The sequence below is a fragment of the Lepidothrix coronata genome, unplaced genomic scaffold (assembly GCF_001604755.1).
Source record: "Lepidothrix coronata isolate B3197 unplaced genomic scaffold, Lepidothrix_coronata-1.0 Scaffold59, whole genome shotgun sequence".
Lineage (NCBI taxonomy): Eukaryota > Metazoa > Chordata > Aves > Passeriformes > Pipridae > Lepidothrix > Lepidothrix coronata.
The window spans coordinates 1,660,643-1,676,886 of record NW_016690239.1 but is presented as its reverse complement, the minus strand read 5'-3'; the positions used below and the strand labels follow the sequence as shown (position 1 = coordinate 1,676,886).

Genomic DNA, 16,244 nt, shown 5'->3' with positions numbered 1-16,244 from the left:
AGCTTGATCCAGTCACAAAAATCATGTGGAGAATGCACCTGATGTCTCTGGTCCATGGGTCCGTGATGTTTGAGCTACAGATCATGCTACTGCTTTTAGAGGCAGATTATCATTTGACATCTGTACTACAGTAATGTCCGAGGGCTCAAACACAAATCTGAGTGGACCTTGCCTAGTCTGCTGCCACAGCGCTCAGATCAGAACCCAGCAAGTGCAGCTCATCTGATACCAAGGGTGACCATAGTTCAGCAAAGTGGGGGACTGCTTTACCCCTGCACCCTAGTCCTTCTGAAACTTCTCACTACAGAGCCCAGAAGTACTGTCAAACCAAGATCCTATCTTGAGGGATCAAATTTGGATTTGACAATCCCATATATTAGATAGTCAAAATCTCATAACACTCTTTCCAAGTTCGATGCCAAGTAAAGAATTAGAGCTGAGGAGAAATGGTGGCTCTTGTCATTTTGCTCAGAACCTGAGAAGCACTGATGAGGTATCACTTGAAAAATACTTAAAATAACTTTTTAACTTGTAGACAAATATCTAGCAATTTGGAGTGTGAATGTTGCAGTCATCAAGAAGGAAACATCCTTTTTTCCACTCAAATATACGCCCCTGAACACTTCCCACTGCCACACAACCTCTGCATGTTCTGCCAAGGAAACTTTCAATACACACTAGAGTCCACTTATCAAGGAATTAATTATCCATCATTCTTGATTTTCTACCATGTCATAATTTCTTAAAATCCTGGTAGTACCTAAACAGAACCTGAACTGAAGTATATTTGCATTGCCAAGTACTTACCGCCCTTCGAATCTATGTTTTAAAAAATCAAATAATGCTTTTTGCATCATATCTGTTACCTAGAAGCAAACAAACAAAAAATTAATAATCATACAGGAAATTCATAATACTTGATGCTAATAATATTATATAATAAAGCTGACAGTAAATCATATCTGAACAACAGGATCGGAATGCAATTTATTCTTCATCTCAATTCTGACATGAAGTAAAATACAAATAAGCAACTATTTACTAGGAGTAAAAACTGTCTAGATATTTGTCTATGATATAAAATATCAAACACAAATGAAGCACAGTATTTTGGCAAATAAAACATTCTCAACAATCAATTACCTCATATCCCTTCAGAGAAGGCCCCACTAAAACTACTGGTCGCATAGAAGGCACTACATCATAAGGAGGGATGTGCTCTGTCTGCAAAACAGATAAAGTTTTCAGTGTCACAGCACCTAGAGAAAGTTTATACACTGTTTATAACATGAGGAACTATGAATTTCCAGTGATGTCACCAACAAAGGAATCTCTTTTAATTAACTTTTCCCAAAAACTTGTAGTACAAGATAAGGACATAGGAGGTTCAGGGATTTGTTTTGAAAAAGCTTTTTTTGGACTTTAGGTTTTCCCACTGTTTTCACAATTGCTCTGCATAGTTACAAAACTCTTATTCTATGTTCCTTTGCACAATTCCTAACAGGTAAATTGAAAAGGTTATTTCCAACAACTAATGATTTGAAATGATTGACTCTAGAGATGTGACATCTGTTTCCCACAAAAATTTTATGTAGGAAAATGATGAAAGAGAAAAATAAAACAAATCGGGATGGAAAAAGCATAAAAAATCTCTTTTTTTAATGTTCAGATCTGCCCACTGCTTGACAAAACATTGTGACATCACTGCAAATTCCCACGGCAGCACTCATAATCTGACATCCACATTTGCATCCATGATTCAGTTGCAAAATGAAACCAAAATAATGACTGATTTAGTACTTCTAGAAAATTATCATAAACAGAGCTTGGGATAGCAATTCTTCCACTTTGGGAAGTTCCTGTCACTACCCAAGAATGGATTCTGTTAGTACAATATTTATCAAAGTACTTACTGATGTATCATGCACAATTTCTAAAACGTATTTTAAAATACAATAATAAAAAGATTACTTCCTTCCAAAGATTGCAAAGGTTTTATATTGTTATCACAATGCAATAGAAATTAATTAAACTGTTGGTTTGGGGTTTTTTTCTTTGTTAATAAATGGCTATTTCAACATATATCAATCACCAAGAATGGGTCTTATCAGAAAAATTTTTTGTTCATATGGGAAGTTTTGGTTTATCTTCGGGAAAACATGACTGAAATCCAAATCCAGAAACATTTGAGTGATATGGAAAAAGGAATGCTGGATCTATTTTTCTAATGCTTACATAGTACAAATACATCAGTCAAGATAACAGAATACAGACACTGTTCATTGTTCTAGTACTCAATGTATCCCAAGGTGTTTCACAATAACATTAAAATAAGTATATACATTCCAAAACACAAACCCACAAAGACAGACATTAGTACAGTGACAGCACACGGTGCTACACAAGCAGCAGTCTAAAGCAGTCTAAAACATAGAAAATATTTTTGTGAATGTTCTGTAACATAATTTATTTTGTTTTTTGTTACCTGTAGTTTCACCAAATAATTAGTAACATAAGAATGAATACCAGTGCCCAAGGCATCATAAGCATGTGAAATGGATTTATTTTACACAGCACAGAAACTGACTCAACACATTTCAAAGCAAACCCCTGCAATTAAGGTGTGCCAGTATCAAAATGCAATCCTCCACTCTTCTTGCTAATATTATTAATAATCTGGTAAGTGTATTAGAGACAGATTCAATGAAAAATTCTTTGCAGATATGCAAGTGCTTATAGAATGAGTGTCCCGATGCAACAGATCTTTGTCTTAATGTGACTAACTCAACTGAAGGCATACATGCTAGAAGTTAACCAGCTATTTGACAGTTAGGGCAGGCATAGAAATTACCTTATTTGATGGAATATGAATTATTCTTAAAATCTATTCTGTCAAAATGGGCATATTTCTTCTCTAATCTTTAAAACTTGAAATAATGAAGCCCTCAGCAGAAAATTGAGTAAGAGTTATCTAATGGAAGCATTAAAGTTCTTTAATTTAGCATTAGAGAATCTAATGTCAGTGAGCTATACAGTTTTCACTGCAGATTTAATTTCAAATATGAACTCATACTGAAAACCAGCAGTTTTGACACTATGGCTTTTGCTCAGTGGTTTGACTATGTAGATTAATTTGAAATGCCCATCCAGTACTTAATGTAAGTGTCAGTATCACAAACCTCGCTATATCCAGTAATGATTCTGATATGGAAGAAAAGAGGCACCACAGAGTAGAAGAAAGAGATGTGACTAACCACCGTCCAGGTCTAAGGTGGTTCATCTAGAAGATGAACCTTTGAAAGATGCTTATGCAGACAGCATCCAATACATGTCAACATGTATTATTCTTCCTTATCATTTTTTATGCGGTTATAAATATGATTAAGTAAGAAACTACTCAGAAACAAGAAACTATTGTTGATTTCCACACCAGGCATAACAGACCCTACTGAAGCCAATGGTCATGACTTTGGAAATGAGAAGGAATTAATAGTATTTAAAAGAGTTCAAGAAAAAAAAACACCAGAAACAAAGTTCTATTTACTAAACATGAAAGCATCCACAGCAGGGACAACAATGTCACTTGGCACTATTTATAGGCACTATAACAGTCTGTTATAACCTGTAGATTTAAATGGTTAAAAACAAGTGAGTAAGAGCTATGAAGTCTAAAGCTTCTAAAACAAAAAAAGGAGAAATATGGTATTTCACTGCATAGTTTGGCTGCTACCTAATGTCTTGCCAACTTATTCCAGCAAAGATCCTAGAAATGTATTGCAGCTTGTTGTAACACAATGTCAATTGCATAATTCTTTAGTTATCTGGGTTATCTATGGAGAGACATTGGCTCTTCTGGAAACGACCAGTGCCATTTCCAATAGTTGAGATACTAAAAAGGTCTGACTGATGGGTGACAAGAACATTTGGCCGATAATTTATACATGACAACAGGAAAAACTCAAAGTAAACTGTCAAAACAAGTCTGAGGTTTTCCACTGGTCTTGTGCACCTGCAGATTTTGCACTTAGTGAACTGGAAGCTTAAATATGGACTAAACTAAAAATACAACAATTTTTTATTCATTTTCTAAGTACAAACTGAGTATCTGATAGACTCCAATAATGATTTCAATAGACTGAGAAATAAAAAAAAATATAATTGAGAAAGATATAGAAAGACTGAACAGGCACTAGAGAGGTGAATTATATGGATTTTCTAGAAATAATTTTCTCAAACTTTCAGAAGGCCTTTCAAATGTGTTCTATTATTCCATCAAAAAGGATAAGTACTGTAGCAGAGTTTCACAGTTACACTGAACTCTTGCCTGTTTTCTTGTACTGAATCCACTAACAGCTCAATACATCTCTTCCTCCTTAATTCTAGAATAGCTGCATTGTTAATCTGGAGTAACAATGCTAATGATGCCAGTGGCAGGATAAACACAGGCAATGTCAATATAAACTTACCGATTTCTGCTTCTGCTTAGCTACAGCAGCATGGAAAAGAAACAAAGAACAACAAAGCATGCATGTTATTGGCTTGTCAAAGGACGCAGACAGTTAACAGGACTAGAAATGTGACGCAGTGCAGGTGAGCAGGTGGACAGATGGGAGCTTGGAAGTCGGTGTTACCTTCTTAAAGAAGGGCATTCTTTTCTCTTTGGAGTGGGGTGATGTTACACTGTTTGCACTGGGTTTGGGGGAGCGATGGTTTGCTGGAATATCATTTTCTTCTGCATCTAAGCCAGTGGCATCTATGTCTATAGCTACATACAGACAAACAATTCAGAATTATCAGATGACAGGGAAAGTAAAGATAGGTTAAAAAAGGAAATTACGGGTAAAGAGAAATAAAACTGTCCAGAGTAATAAATAAATAAAAACTAAAAATCAACCATGAGAACAAAACACAATAAAACAAAGGGAATAATTTAAAGGTGCAGGACATAAGGATTAGAAGACAGAAAGTGATCTGTAACAGCTATTGTAACATTTACAAAATAGACCAATGGCCAAGTTTGTTCTTCTTACACCAGTGTAAATCCAAAGTAGTTCACTGGAATAGATAAGACTTTCACCAATGTAAACAACAGAACTTGGTCAAAACATTTGGACTGTTTTATAGCAATGAACCCTAGTTCAAAATGGGCATCATCAACTGAAATTTGAAATGTCACTAGCATGTCTATAGGAAATGAAGAAACAGCAGAAAAATCACTTTTGCAGACAAAATCATTCTGATATTGGTACAATAATATCTACATTTATCACAGGGTGGACTACAATTGGCATTTTCAACCCCTTTAACTAAAAATGCATTGTATTCATAAGACATATTTATTAGGAATAATTAAATTTGATCTACTAATAGTGAAAACTAAAATGAATGGGCAGCAGAAGAGCAGAAATTTATCCCAGCTTGACTCAGGGACATGGATCCTGTTGTAAAGAGTGAGGATGTAGACAGGGCAAAATGGAAGCAAATACAACAAACCACTGCTGTTCAGCCTCTACCCCAAAAGAATATATGGCAAACAATACTTATAATGTAACTATGAATAGTTTACCCTCTTTAGCAAGTAAATAGTAACAGTTTCAATAAAAATCCTCACAGACTCAGTAATAAATATAGTATCAAGACGCAAAGCCACGTTATCCTGAATGCTGAGTCCAACAGATACCTGCCAACTACATGTAAAACAAAACAAAATGAAACAAAAGGTTTCTTGTTTACTATGATCAATTCTGATCTTAAGTAGTGATTTAAATTTGTCTTCAGAAAGCAGGTAGATGCACAAAAGTGAACCAGAAGTGTGCTGTACAACATCACTCTTGTGTGTGAAGATTTTACCCACCTTTTAACGCACTCGGGTAACACAGGTTTATCTTGCCATGCCATTATGTCAAACTGAATCTACCACTAAATAGATCTGTAAGCAGAATCGTTTGCATTGACTTTATCCAAACCCTTAATTAATCATTGCAAACTATTATGAAACCATCTTAGTGACCTGCTTTCATCTGCTTGATGAGTGGGATATCAACTAATACAGTGGCATGTGGTATTAAATTATGTAACAAATAAATATTCCTGTCAAGCCTACGTGCAGCTACTGATTTAAGAGACAACTGGAGCAGTGATTTCTTTTGTTTGCATAAAGTATATTTTCCCATTTGAATTATCCACATATCCCTAAGTCACTGTGCCGTTGAGCTCGCCCTTCCCAGGAAAGCCGGTGTGTAGATCCACATCCTGTTTCTACAATCCTGCTCCTAAAAACAGCCACAGAAGCCACGTAACATTTTCTTCTAGCAACACTGTTCCTTCATCCTCTTCATAAGTATAAAAAGAACATATTATCTTTTCTTGAATACAGGCCAGCACAGATGCTGTAAATCACTCATAATAAGGCATATTAAAACTCCTTCAGTATGTTCAACTAAAATTGTCAGTAAAGAGAAATCAGAGTTGTTAAGCTTTTCCTGTAAAAAAGAAACGCAGAACTTGATCAGCTAGATATCAATATCTCCTTTTCTCATTCTCACTCTTCACACTATGTACATTCTTCTGTGACAGTTCTTTTGCTGTTAATTATCTTTATTTCACTGTTTTTTCAAAAGTCATTTTCACCATTATGATCACTCAGTTTGGTGGCCTACAAGGACTGTATGAATTGATTACTATATCAATATAATATTGATTATTTAAATCAATATGAGCCTCCCTTTCATTTGTTTTTCACTGGGTCTTAGTCCTGTTTGCGGGTTTGATTTGATTTGGTTTTTTCTGTGGCACTATTTTATACTGAAAAAAACCATCCCTGACTCAAGGTTAAAAAATGGAATTAACTTGTTCAGTTAATATTCTTCAACTCATTAAATAAATTATGTGTTTGCAACTGTACTTTCAAAAAGAGGAGGTTTCGGAACGATAATTGAAATTGTACTTCAAAATCACTTGAGTTCTTGTGTTAGTCGCAAACTATGTCTCTTTCGCCTTTTTTAGGATGTCTTAAGATAAGCAAAAGAATATTGTAGACTCAAAATCTTATGATCACAGAATCAGCTAATGTGCACTATTCATATCAATCTTCCAAATCTTCAATGTAACTGAATAAATTTTACCAGATTTCCTTCTTTCTCCAGAAAACCATGATTTTGAAAACTACCACCTGAAGAAACAGCTCAATGCAATGAAAATTACAGGATGGCTAGCAGTCAGCTGGTGACATAGGTATGCTATCTGTTCTCTTACCTCTAAATTCTGGGCAACATTCTGGAAATATAAGTACTGATCTTCAAGTGGGTTTTGGATAGAAAACAATATTACAGCATTTCAGATGTTCTAACTATAAAATTACAATATAGGTCCAAAATAGATAATTTTACTAAAAAAATGCAATTGTTGAAAAAGTTGGCCTTAACAGTAAACATAACAATTTAAAGTCATCATAAAACGGAAGATTAAGGTGTAGTCTGCCCACTTGTGATGGACACACATTAATAAACTAAAAAAATATTTTCAAAAAAAAGAGAACTTAAGTGAAGCTGGAGTTTTGATAAACAAACTGCAATCATAATAAAGTTGGTTGTTATAAACAAATTCATGGTTTCACAAGACAGACAGAAATATTTTTCAATTCATTTAATCAAATGAAGCTACTAACATAACATAATTGAATTCCTCTGTCTCTGTTTTAATGTCCACGTTTATTCCCTAAAATCTTCAGCCTGATTTGAAGACACCTGCTCAGTAGGCCAGGCTATGTATAAATGAATATGATTGGAAAATACATCTTTGCCCCAGCAGACAAGTCACTAGTAACATTAATTAATATCTTCTGCTTTCAGGTATTCAAAATGTACATGCAAAGATAAAACATCCAGCAATGCAGCAGCTGAATTCAATAGAATTTTTTTTCTTTTGTAATCTGCTACGCTTTTTTCAAGGAGCTAATGCCATCTTTCTCCACGAACTCACCATGTATTTGCTTCATACCTCTTGAATCCAACCCACCTGAAGTTAAATCTATCTGTAGATGCTCTAAATGCAAAACAGTATTTGTGAAAAATTTGTCGAAGAAGGAAAAGAAATATCCAGTATCGTAGAATTATGTGACGAACATTCTCAGAATTGTGAAACCGAAAGTTCCTGATGTTTTAAAAGACTGTCTTTCTTGATGCTACTGCAGAAACCTTTCAAGAATTTTCATTTTTATTGCTGCTTTTTCTCCTGAACCAGAAGGTATTTATTGTTCAGCAGGAGTGCTTTAACTATCCTACTGTAATGTAGTCTCACCAATTTATTATGGTTTTGCTATAAAACTCCATGGTAGAAGCAAAGAGGGAATATTGTGCCTGTCACTGCCTGAACTTGCTGGCATTGACTCCATTACTTCAAGTCTACCCAAACCAGCCTTACATGGTAGTTCAACACTAAGGTTCTACCTATGAAGTATAGGGAATAGGAAAAATAGAACTAAATCTATATCAATTTTAACAGATTAGGTTGATTGGCCTGTAAGCCAAAGGGTTTACAACATACTCACCAGATGATGGAGGCGTCGATTTTCTGGAACTAGGAACGATGTCACCCAAACTGGATGAAGAGTTTCCTCCTGATTTACTGAAGTAAAGTAATAAATTAGTTTGAAGTTCTGTAGTTTCTCAATATTTATTCTAGTTTATTTATTACCTGCCTTCTAAATGAGGTGTTAGCTGTGAGACAAACAGCAGTTCTGGCAGTGGTATAAAATATACATCTCGCACAAAATGCACGTACTGAGGACTGAGGAAATGCAAACATCAATCATGCTCCTTGTGCTGCTGTGCAATTTATTTTGCTGCTCTCACTACTTCATGATCTTAATGTAATCCAGTTATTAATATCGCTACTGGTATATAATTATTACTATTATAATCCATTACTAAGACTAATTCTTAAGCCAGTAAGCATATCTGTTTCCTTTGACTGAAGAGTTATTGATAAATCCCTAATGAAGATGTGACTGTGTTTGTCTACCTTTTTTCAATTTAATTGAAGTACAAATTCTTTCTGCTTTCTCAATACAAGATAGCACCTAGGAAAAAAAAGTCTCTCAAAGTTAAAGCAGTCTAGGGTTTTGTCATGTTCCTCTTTGTGAAAACCTACTCAAGTTATGAAAATCAAACAATACTTTTAGTCATTTATTTCAGTTACCATAATGAGAAAAGCCCTGAAAAGTATGTAAGGAAGCCTACTTCACTCTTCAAATAATTCATGTGATAGTACTAGTTTCCACTTTCTCTATTTTAAAATATTAATAAGCATTAAGTTAATGCCTTTGTGGTGTAGGACAATGTTATCTTCGGTGAGAAGTTCTGGAGAATTTGGAAAGGGACCAAATCACTGGGACAGATCTGGGTGTATCACAAGTGTCCCAAGAGGAATAAGGAACCCAGCATCCTTCTGCTGAGGACAGCACGCGCATGGGAAAGGCATTTCACAGCTGGCAAATGCAGCTGAGTGCTGCGGAATCGTGGTGTCCTCCTAACACAGACATGCTCTTCAAACACTCCATCCCTTCCTGTTGAGGATGGGCATTTTTGGAAAGCATTTTTGGCTTCCCAAATTGTTTCTAGTCCAATTCAAGGTCTGTCCCACTCAGATACACTGGAAATATTTGTTTCCTATATACCTAGAGGTTAACAATTGGTATTTGCTTCTACATGTGTTACTGGAAAGCTACTTTATTAAGAATTCTACAGCAAAGATGGCATTATTATTATCGTGCAGTATTGTTCAATACATGGATACTGACTCTTTTTCTTATGCAATGATGGTTGCAGTCAGACGTAACAAATTACTTGACCATGACATTTCCATCATAAAATGTAGCGGTTTTAAAAGCTGTATTTGTAGGCAATGAATTTGACAAGACCATTTTTTCCCCTAAGAACTAATGGGCACTGGCTTTGGCTTACAATAAATTCATCTTAACATTTTCTCTAATTTATAAAACGAGCTTTAAAACGACTTATAAATAGAAAGATCATGAAAACAAGTAACAAATGCTACAGAATTTAGAAAAGTTATTTTTTAAGTCAAAAATTGTGCATGTACATTGTAAATGTACTAACTGAAAGGTATATTAGCAAATACTTTATGAAAAAAATGGACCAACTTCCATTGTAGGCCACCACAGATCAACAATTTAAATATCTACTTTTTCTCTAAAATAGCAACGACATTAAGTGTCTTATTAATTAATAATTTGACATGTAAAATATGTTATATATTCTATAATAACGTATAACCAATTATATATTAATTCCTTCATTATTTCAAAGTGTTTGTAACTGCCATTTACGATAATTAATCATACATATGAACAATACACAGCACTAATTTCCAAGTTGTTTCACAGACAATGCTACTATTTTTAATGATTTCTTGTTATTACCTGGAGTAGAATTTTCCTTGTTTTGCCTTTTGTTCATGCTGCAGCCTCATGTTTTCTAGTTTGACTGGACTTGGTATGAATCCTATTTCACAGCCTTCTTTTACCAATCGTCCTATCCACCAGTCATTATTAAATTTCTACAGATTAGAAAAAAAAAAAAAAGAAAAAAGTAACATACTGAGAAATTACTAGATCTGGGATAATTTTGTTAGTTTTAATTTGCAGCTATGCCATTTTTTTTTAATTCTTCCCTGCACTTAATCACTCTGCTATGCTATTACGGCAATGAAGAATTGTGGTAACATTCAGAAATACATTAAAATAGTTATTCCTTTTAAATTATTAAAATCCACAGTGCTTAAGCAGAAAGCTTCCTTCATAGACTTTATGTTTCTTTCTGGTTTTTGTTTCTTGCTTCCCAGTATTTTTCCTTCATACAGGAAAGTTGCTTTTGTTTTCCCTTCATGGTTCTCCTTGGAGAACATCAGAGACTTCTTCTGATCTACTCTGACCTACTGCTACAATTTTTATGACTCTGTAATAATCTATTGGTTTTATTGCATTATATTCAGTTCCCTATTCAAATTAAAAAATACTGCTTCTCAAACTCCCCCACTCCTCCAAAGTCACCAAAATCTTCTGAAATATGACCAAATTCTGCTGCTCATATATGCTCTACTGCATATAGCTCATGTGATCTGCATCATAAACTATGATAGATCCAGAAGGAATGGATATCTTTAGATAACTAAAAAACCCTTACAATTATACAAATCCACAAGTAGTCCAACTAACTGAATTTCAGCTCTATGTAATATGAGATAATGACTACTCTAATTCAATACATTTATTCATACACACACAAGGGGGTTGGGGAGGAGGTTTTTTATTTTTCAGAGGTCTGAAGAGTAAAACTATTTCCTTTTTCCATTATTATTTATTCACCATTTTTGGATGAGAATAGGTCACCCTTTTATATGGCCCCACATGCCTCTCAGTGTTCCATGGGAATAACTACCACCAAATATGAATTTTAGATAATTTGGATTATTTATGAAACTGTAGAAGAACATCTGAATGTGAAGAAAGTTGCCTTCTTGAATTTGAAGCTCTTAATGTAAATATTAAATATTATAGTGCTTTTTAATTATTTATTAAGTAGCTTTAACAAGTGTACAGTTAGGAATAAAATGTAAAATGTGTGGGCTCCCACACAAAGGAATTAATTTCACCACGAATACATCATTGGTGGATCATTGATACACAACCTAAATTGCAGTATTATCTTTCATTTTGGCAGCTATAGAAATCTTGCGAGGCTTGAAACCAACTGTAAGATATTTAGCTCACAAAAAAATAGAGATTAAAATAAAAGCACTTTTAAGCACATAATATATAAGGAGATCTGTAACATTCATCCAATGGGATGCCTTTATGAGTAAGAATACCAGCATTTGATAGGGAGTTAATCTGGAATAGCAGTTTCTCAAAGATGTATTAGACTGAAACATATTATTAAAATTATAACCTTTCATTGCAAAATGCTAACTAAATCATCAACTTGGTAAAAGGAGGAGACAGGTAATTAAAAACCACCATTAAATTACAATTTGAACAGCCACTATTATTTTATGCTGTCCTACAGTACAACAGATTACTACATAACAACATTAATTTTATTTGCAGTTATAGAAATGTTAAATACATAGAAATTTTTTCTTCATATAAAAATAAGAGCATGTGGAATTCACTTTTGCAAAGTCTCAAAGCTAAATGCTGTGTCAGTATATGAAAAGGAATATAAGATACTTTTATAAGTAGATAATACCATACATAATACTTCCTAATTTTAAAAAGCATCAATGGAAATCTTGGTAGTGAGGTGTCCAGCTCCCAAAGTGCTGGCAAGGGTGAGTGATTTTCTGTAATTCACCTGTGCTTGGAATGCCAAGGGAAACACAAAATATGAATTAAATGCAAAGCAAAATTATGACCATGAATTAAAGCCTCAAAATATTCAGAAGTGACCATGATGAAGCACACATTTCTTCATGCAGGAAGGAATCCTTCATCTTTATGTCCACTTAGTTTTAATGAATGTAACCTAATAATGAAAATAAATTTCCCTCATACATAATCACTGCAATGCTTTTCACCATTGTCCATGTACATTTTGAACTGAGTTTTTTCTTTCTTGAGCCCTCTCAGCAGCAGAAATTAGTGAACAGTCCTCAGGGACAAGAAGAGGACAGCATTAGTCCAGTATGGCATCATTACACAGGCAAAACTTATTGGACATTAACTTAGGTTTCTTTATTTCTAGCAACAAGTTAGGTATAAAATATAAAAGCAATACTTCATTTTATTGTCACATATTTTTTTTACTTTTAATCTGCATAAATCATTGAAGTTTGGACATTTCAGTTCTCCCAGCATTAACCACAGAGAGAACCAAAACTACTGAAGGAGCAATATCTGTTGGGATACAGAGCCCTGAAGAGCGAGCAGGAAGATGGAGGGGGAGGACAGAACTATGCAGGAAAGGGGCTGCTGCTTGGAGCACCCTTCTGGGGAGGTTCAACCCATCCAGACACAACAGCTGCTGCCAAACATGGAACCAGAGAGTCCAAGTCTGACTCCTTGCAGATCCTTTCCTGCTTTTCCATTCCAGTGGTGCACCTGGACCCGGTCACAGGCTCCCGTCCCCAACCCATCTCTGGCCTAGCACTGCTAGGCAGCCAACTTTCCTTGACAGCTTAGAGAGAAAACCAGGTGGTTTTAAAGGCTATTTGCACAGAGTTCCTCTTCTATTACACCTGAGACTGCAACAACATTTTAATCTATTTTTCCATCTCTCAGTGCTACATGTGGCCACAGATATTACAACAACTCAGCTGAGCTAAGCTTCCTTTCAAGGTATTTTTGGAGATTCAGAAAAGTTCAGAGAAATTTTTCATCCTGATGCTCTCCCAGGTATCTGTACATCTGAGACTAAGTTGTGCTGTGAGGAAAAAAGCATAAACTTTAACAGAAAACTGCTAACACTGTGTTTCTGGTTCATATGGAAACAGGGAAAACACTTGATGTAAAGTCTGAGATTACCACTTCATCTGAAGTACAGATGGAATAGATGACTACAGAAAATCATTTGATCTAACCAAACTGAGCCATATTTTCCAGTGCTTCAAGACTCAAGAATGATGATGGTTTTCTTTTGCCAGAACTCTGTGCCTTCTCATCTCTACTTCTTTTATAGGACAGAACAGAGCAATTCTTTCACACTACTATCATATAGAAAACATATTTCCTTCACTATATACAATCTGAACCAAAAGTATCCCCTTTTCGCATGTTTACTATACATGGAAAATTTTGACCATTAGTCATCAGTATGAAGGCACTAGAAGTCCATTTCTTGTGTTTCTGTAGTCTCTGTCCACCTGTATTTCTACCTCTGTATTAGGAATGTTTCTTGCTTCTGCAAAGCACTTGCACTACCAGAATCACTGTGCATCACCTATCATAACTATTGAGGGATTTTCTGATAGTCTAAAATGGGGAAAAGCCATAATTTCACATGCATGGTTGGGTTGCTATCAACCTTAAGTTAACTTTCTAGTTCTTTTGTTATAAATTTCCATTTCCAGATAGACCATTTTGAAACAAACCCCAATGGAATATGAATAGAAGCTGGGAACCTCAAACAATGAGGGAATGATTCAGAAGGCAGCGGCACGCTGCAGAGGAGGGCCTGCATGGCAAAGTTACCAAGTTATTTCTTTGGGATTGTCTTGCAAGGAGCAAAGAAATAAAATTACTCTTGGTGTTTGAAAATGTTAAAATTCAAACTTTTCAAAGCCAAACTACAGGAGAAGAAAGCCAATGCAGCAAACTCAAAGCACCTTTTATGAAAGTTGCTATCATCTTGAAACATCATATCAGTTCTCCAGCATGTAACTGTTAACAAAATATTGTCTGTGCCAGGGAATTAACTTCAAAGAAAAAAAAGAGACTTGAGGATTTTGGAGTTAATTGAGATGCAATCACACAAACAAAAGAGAAGCAACCCTGGACTCCTGAATCACAATGAACCCTCACAGTACTAGGTTAGAAAAAAACCACAAATATTTTATCTTTGAATAGTCAGATACACACTTTTAAAGCTATAAATAAGGGACTCTTACTAGACAAGAAAAGTGCTTGCTTTCTGAACTTCATTAATTTGATTTTAAGGAATTTGTGTCTTTGCTTGTAGGAGGATAGCATTTAAAAGAACATTCAATTCCTGATACACTGTTACCTTATTTAAATAACATTTGAAAAGTGCTTTAACAATGTGAAGTGTTATCAGCATTGTGAAATAGTAGCACTGTTACTCAAATATACCCTTAAAGAGAGATTCACTTACTCCTCTGGTTTTACTTACTTCTTTAACATGAAGAAAATCTTTAGCCTCAAATGAGATGGCCATGCCTGGGACTGGAACATCGTCATCATGAGCTGCACTGTACCCAACATTTGTCCGAACTGCAAATGCAACAGGTTTTGACTGCAAAAGAAAAGATAAACAGCCTGAAGACTTCCCTTGCGAACATATATTTATGTACAAACATATACACAGAAAAATTCTGTAAGTTATCCTTTTAAAATCATAACAGTTACAGAGAACTCTCATTGCATCCATGCAAAACATAAAGAAGAATCACGTTTACTGATACCAGTAATTTAATATCAACGCATTTCATAGAATACAGAGTTTTAGAAAGTGATAGAGCTCTGAATTAATTTGAGATAAGTCAAGTCAGTAATTAGAAACTACAATTCAGTTGGTGATCCATATAATATGCTTAGTTTGCAGTTCTGCTTCGAGTTCTGTGCTTGGGGCTGCCATAAGAGGTAGGGTTCCAAGAGCTACAAAGCCTACAGCCCCAGGGACACTGGGGCTGAAAAAGGCATGCCAAGGGGAGCACAGCATTGCACCATGTTGTTCCCTCCATACCTTTTTTTTCTGGGCCCCCACGTGCTGGTCACCTCAGCCTCATTGCTAAGGCTGCCATTAGTGAAGCCCTCTCAGCCTCAGCCCTCGGGTATTGTTCAGGGAAAATACAAATTTGGAGAAGAGGTGCCAGCAGCTGTTAGTGACCCCTATGCAAGTCATCTCACTGCAAGCCATTCTTAGAGCACAGCAACGTGCCCCTAGATCGTCATGTCATAACTAAATACCAACCACAGAGAGATTTGCTCATTCTCATAACTCTTTCTATAACTTTTACTGCTACATCAGTGAGTTTAGAGGATTTTCCCAAGTTTTGTTTTCAAGAAGTAGTTGCTGGAAGAGTCAGCGCCCCCACTGGACCCCAGCCCTGCCTTCCACCTTCTCCTCCCAAGCACCACTGGTGCTGAACACTTTTCTGCACAGGTATGGTAATAAAAGCTGCCGTCCACATCAGCTCAAACTGTAACTACTGAGGGCTTCCTCCTCTCAAAGGTACAACCAGAATACAGGAGAACTTATTCTGCTTTATTCTACGCTAAACACCACCTTGACCTTGGTCTCCCAACAAAGGATATCACACAGTATCCCTAGGACCCACCATTGTCCTACCCTAGGCTAAACCTTCAGCCCATCCCAGAATTCTCCACACCACACTTATTATCTAGTCTGAAGTGCCTATACATTAAAGCTGGTAAAATACTCTTTAAAATGTTGAACTAAGTCTCAGAGGTGCTCACAAGTGATTGAGGAAGGCATGACATAACTCTTCATCTTAAAATATAGTAAAACTTCTACCAGATGACAATT

General features: G+C 35.5%; 1 protein-coding gene across 11 annotated transcripts in view; it reads right to left on the bottom strand.

Annotated features, from left to right (window-relative positions):
• CACNB2 (calcium voltage-gated channel auxiliary subunit beta 2) overlaps positions 1–16,244 on the bottom strand; it is a 183,049-nt gene that overhangs the window by 25,908 nt on the left and 140,897 nt on the right. For 8 of the 11 annotated variants that reach the window (XM_017817213.1, XM_017817215.1, XM_017817209.1 and 5 more), the window contains exons 3-8: positions 14,868–14,990; positions 10,442–10,578; positions 8,549–8,625; positions 4,632–4,765; positions 1,144–1,224; positions 808–866 (exon numbers count right to left, since the gene is read on the bottom strand). In XM_017817213.1, the coding sequence (XP_017672702.1) occupies positions 808–866; positions 1,144–1,224; positions 4,632–4,765; positions 8,549–8,625; positions 10,442–10,578; positions 14,868–14,990 (611 nt within the window). Of the gene's footprint in view, positions 1–807; positions 867–1,143; positions 1,225–4,466; positions 4,487–4,631; positions 4,766–8,548; positions 8,626–10,441; positions 10,579–14,867; positions 14,991–16,244 lie in introns of all 11 variants that reach the window. The other 3 variants (XM_017817217.1, XM_017817218.1, XM_017817219.1) reach the window with 1 other exon arrangement.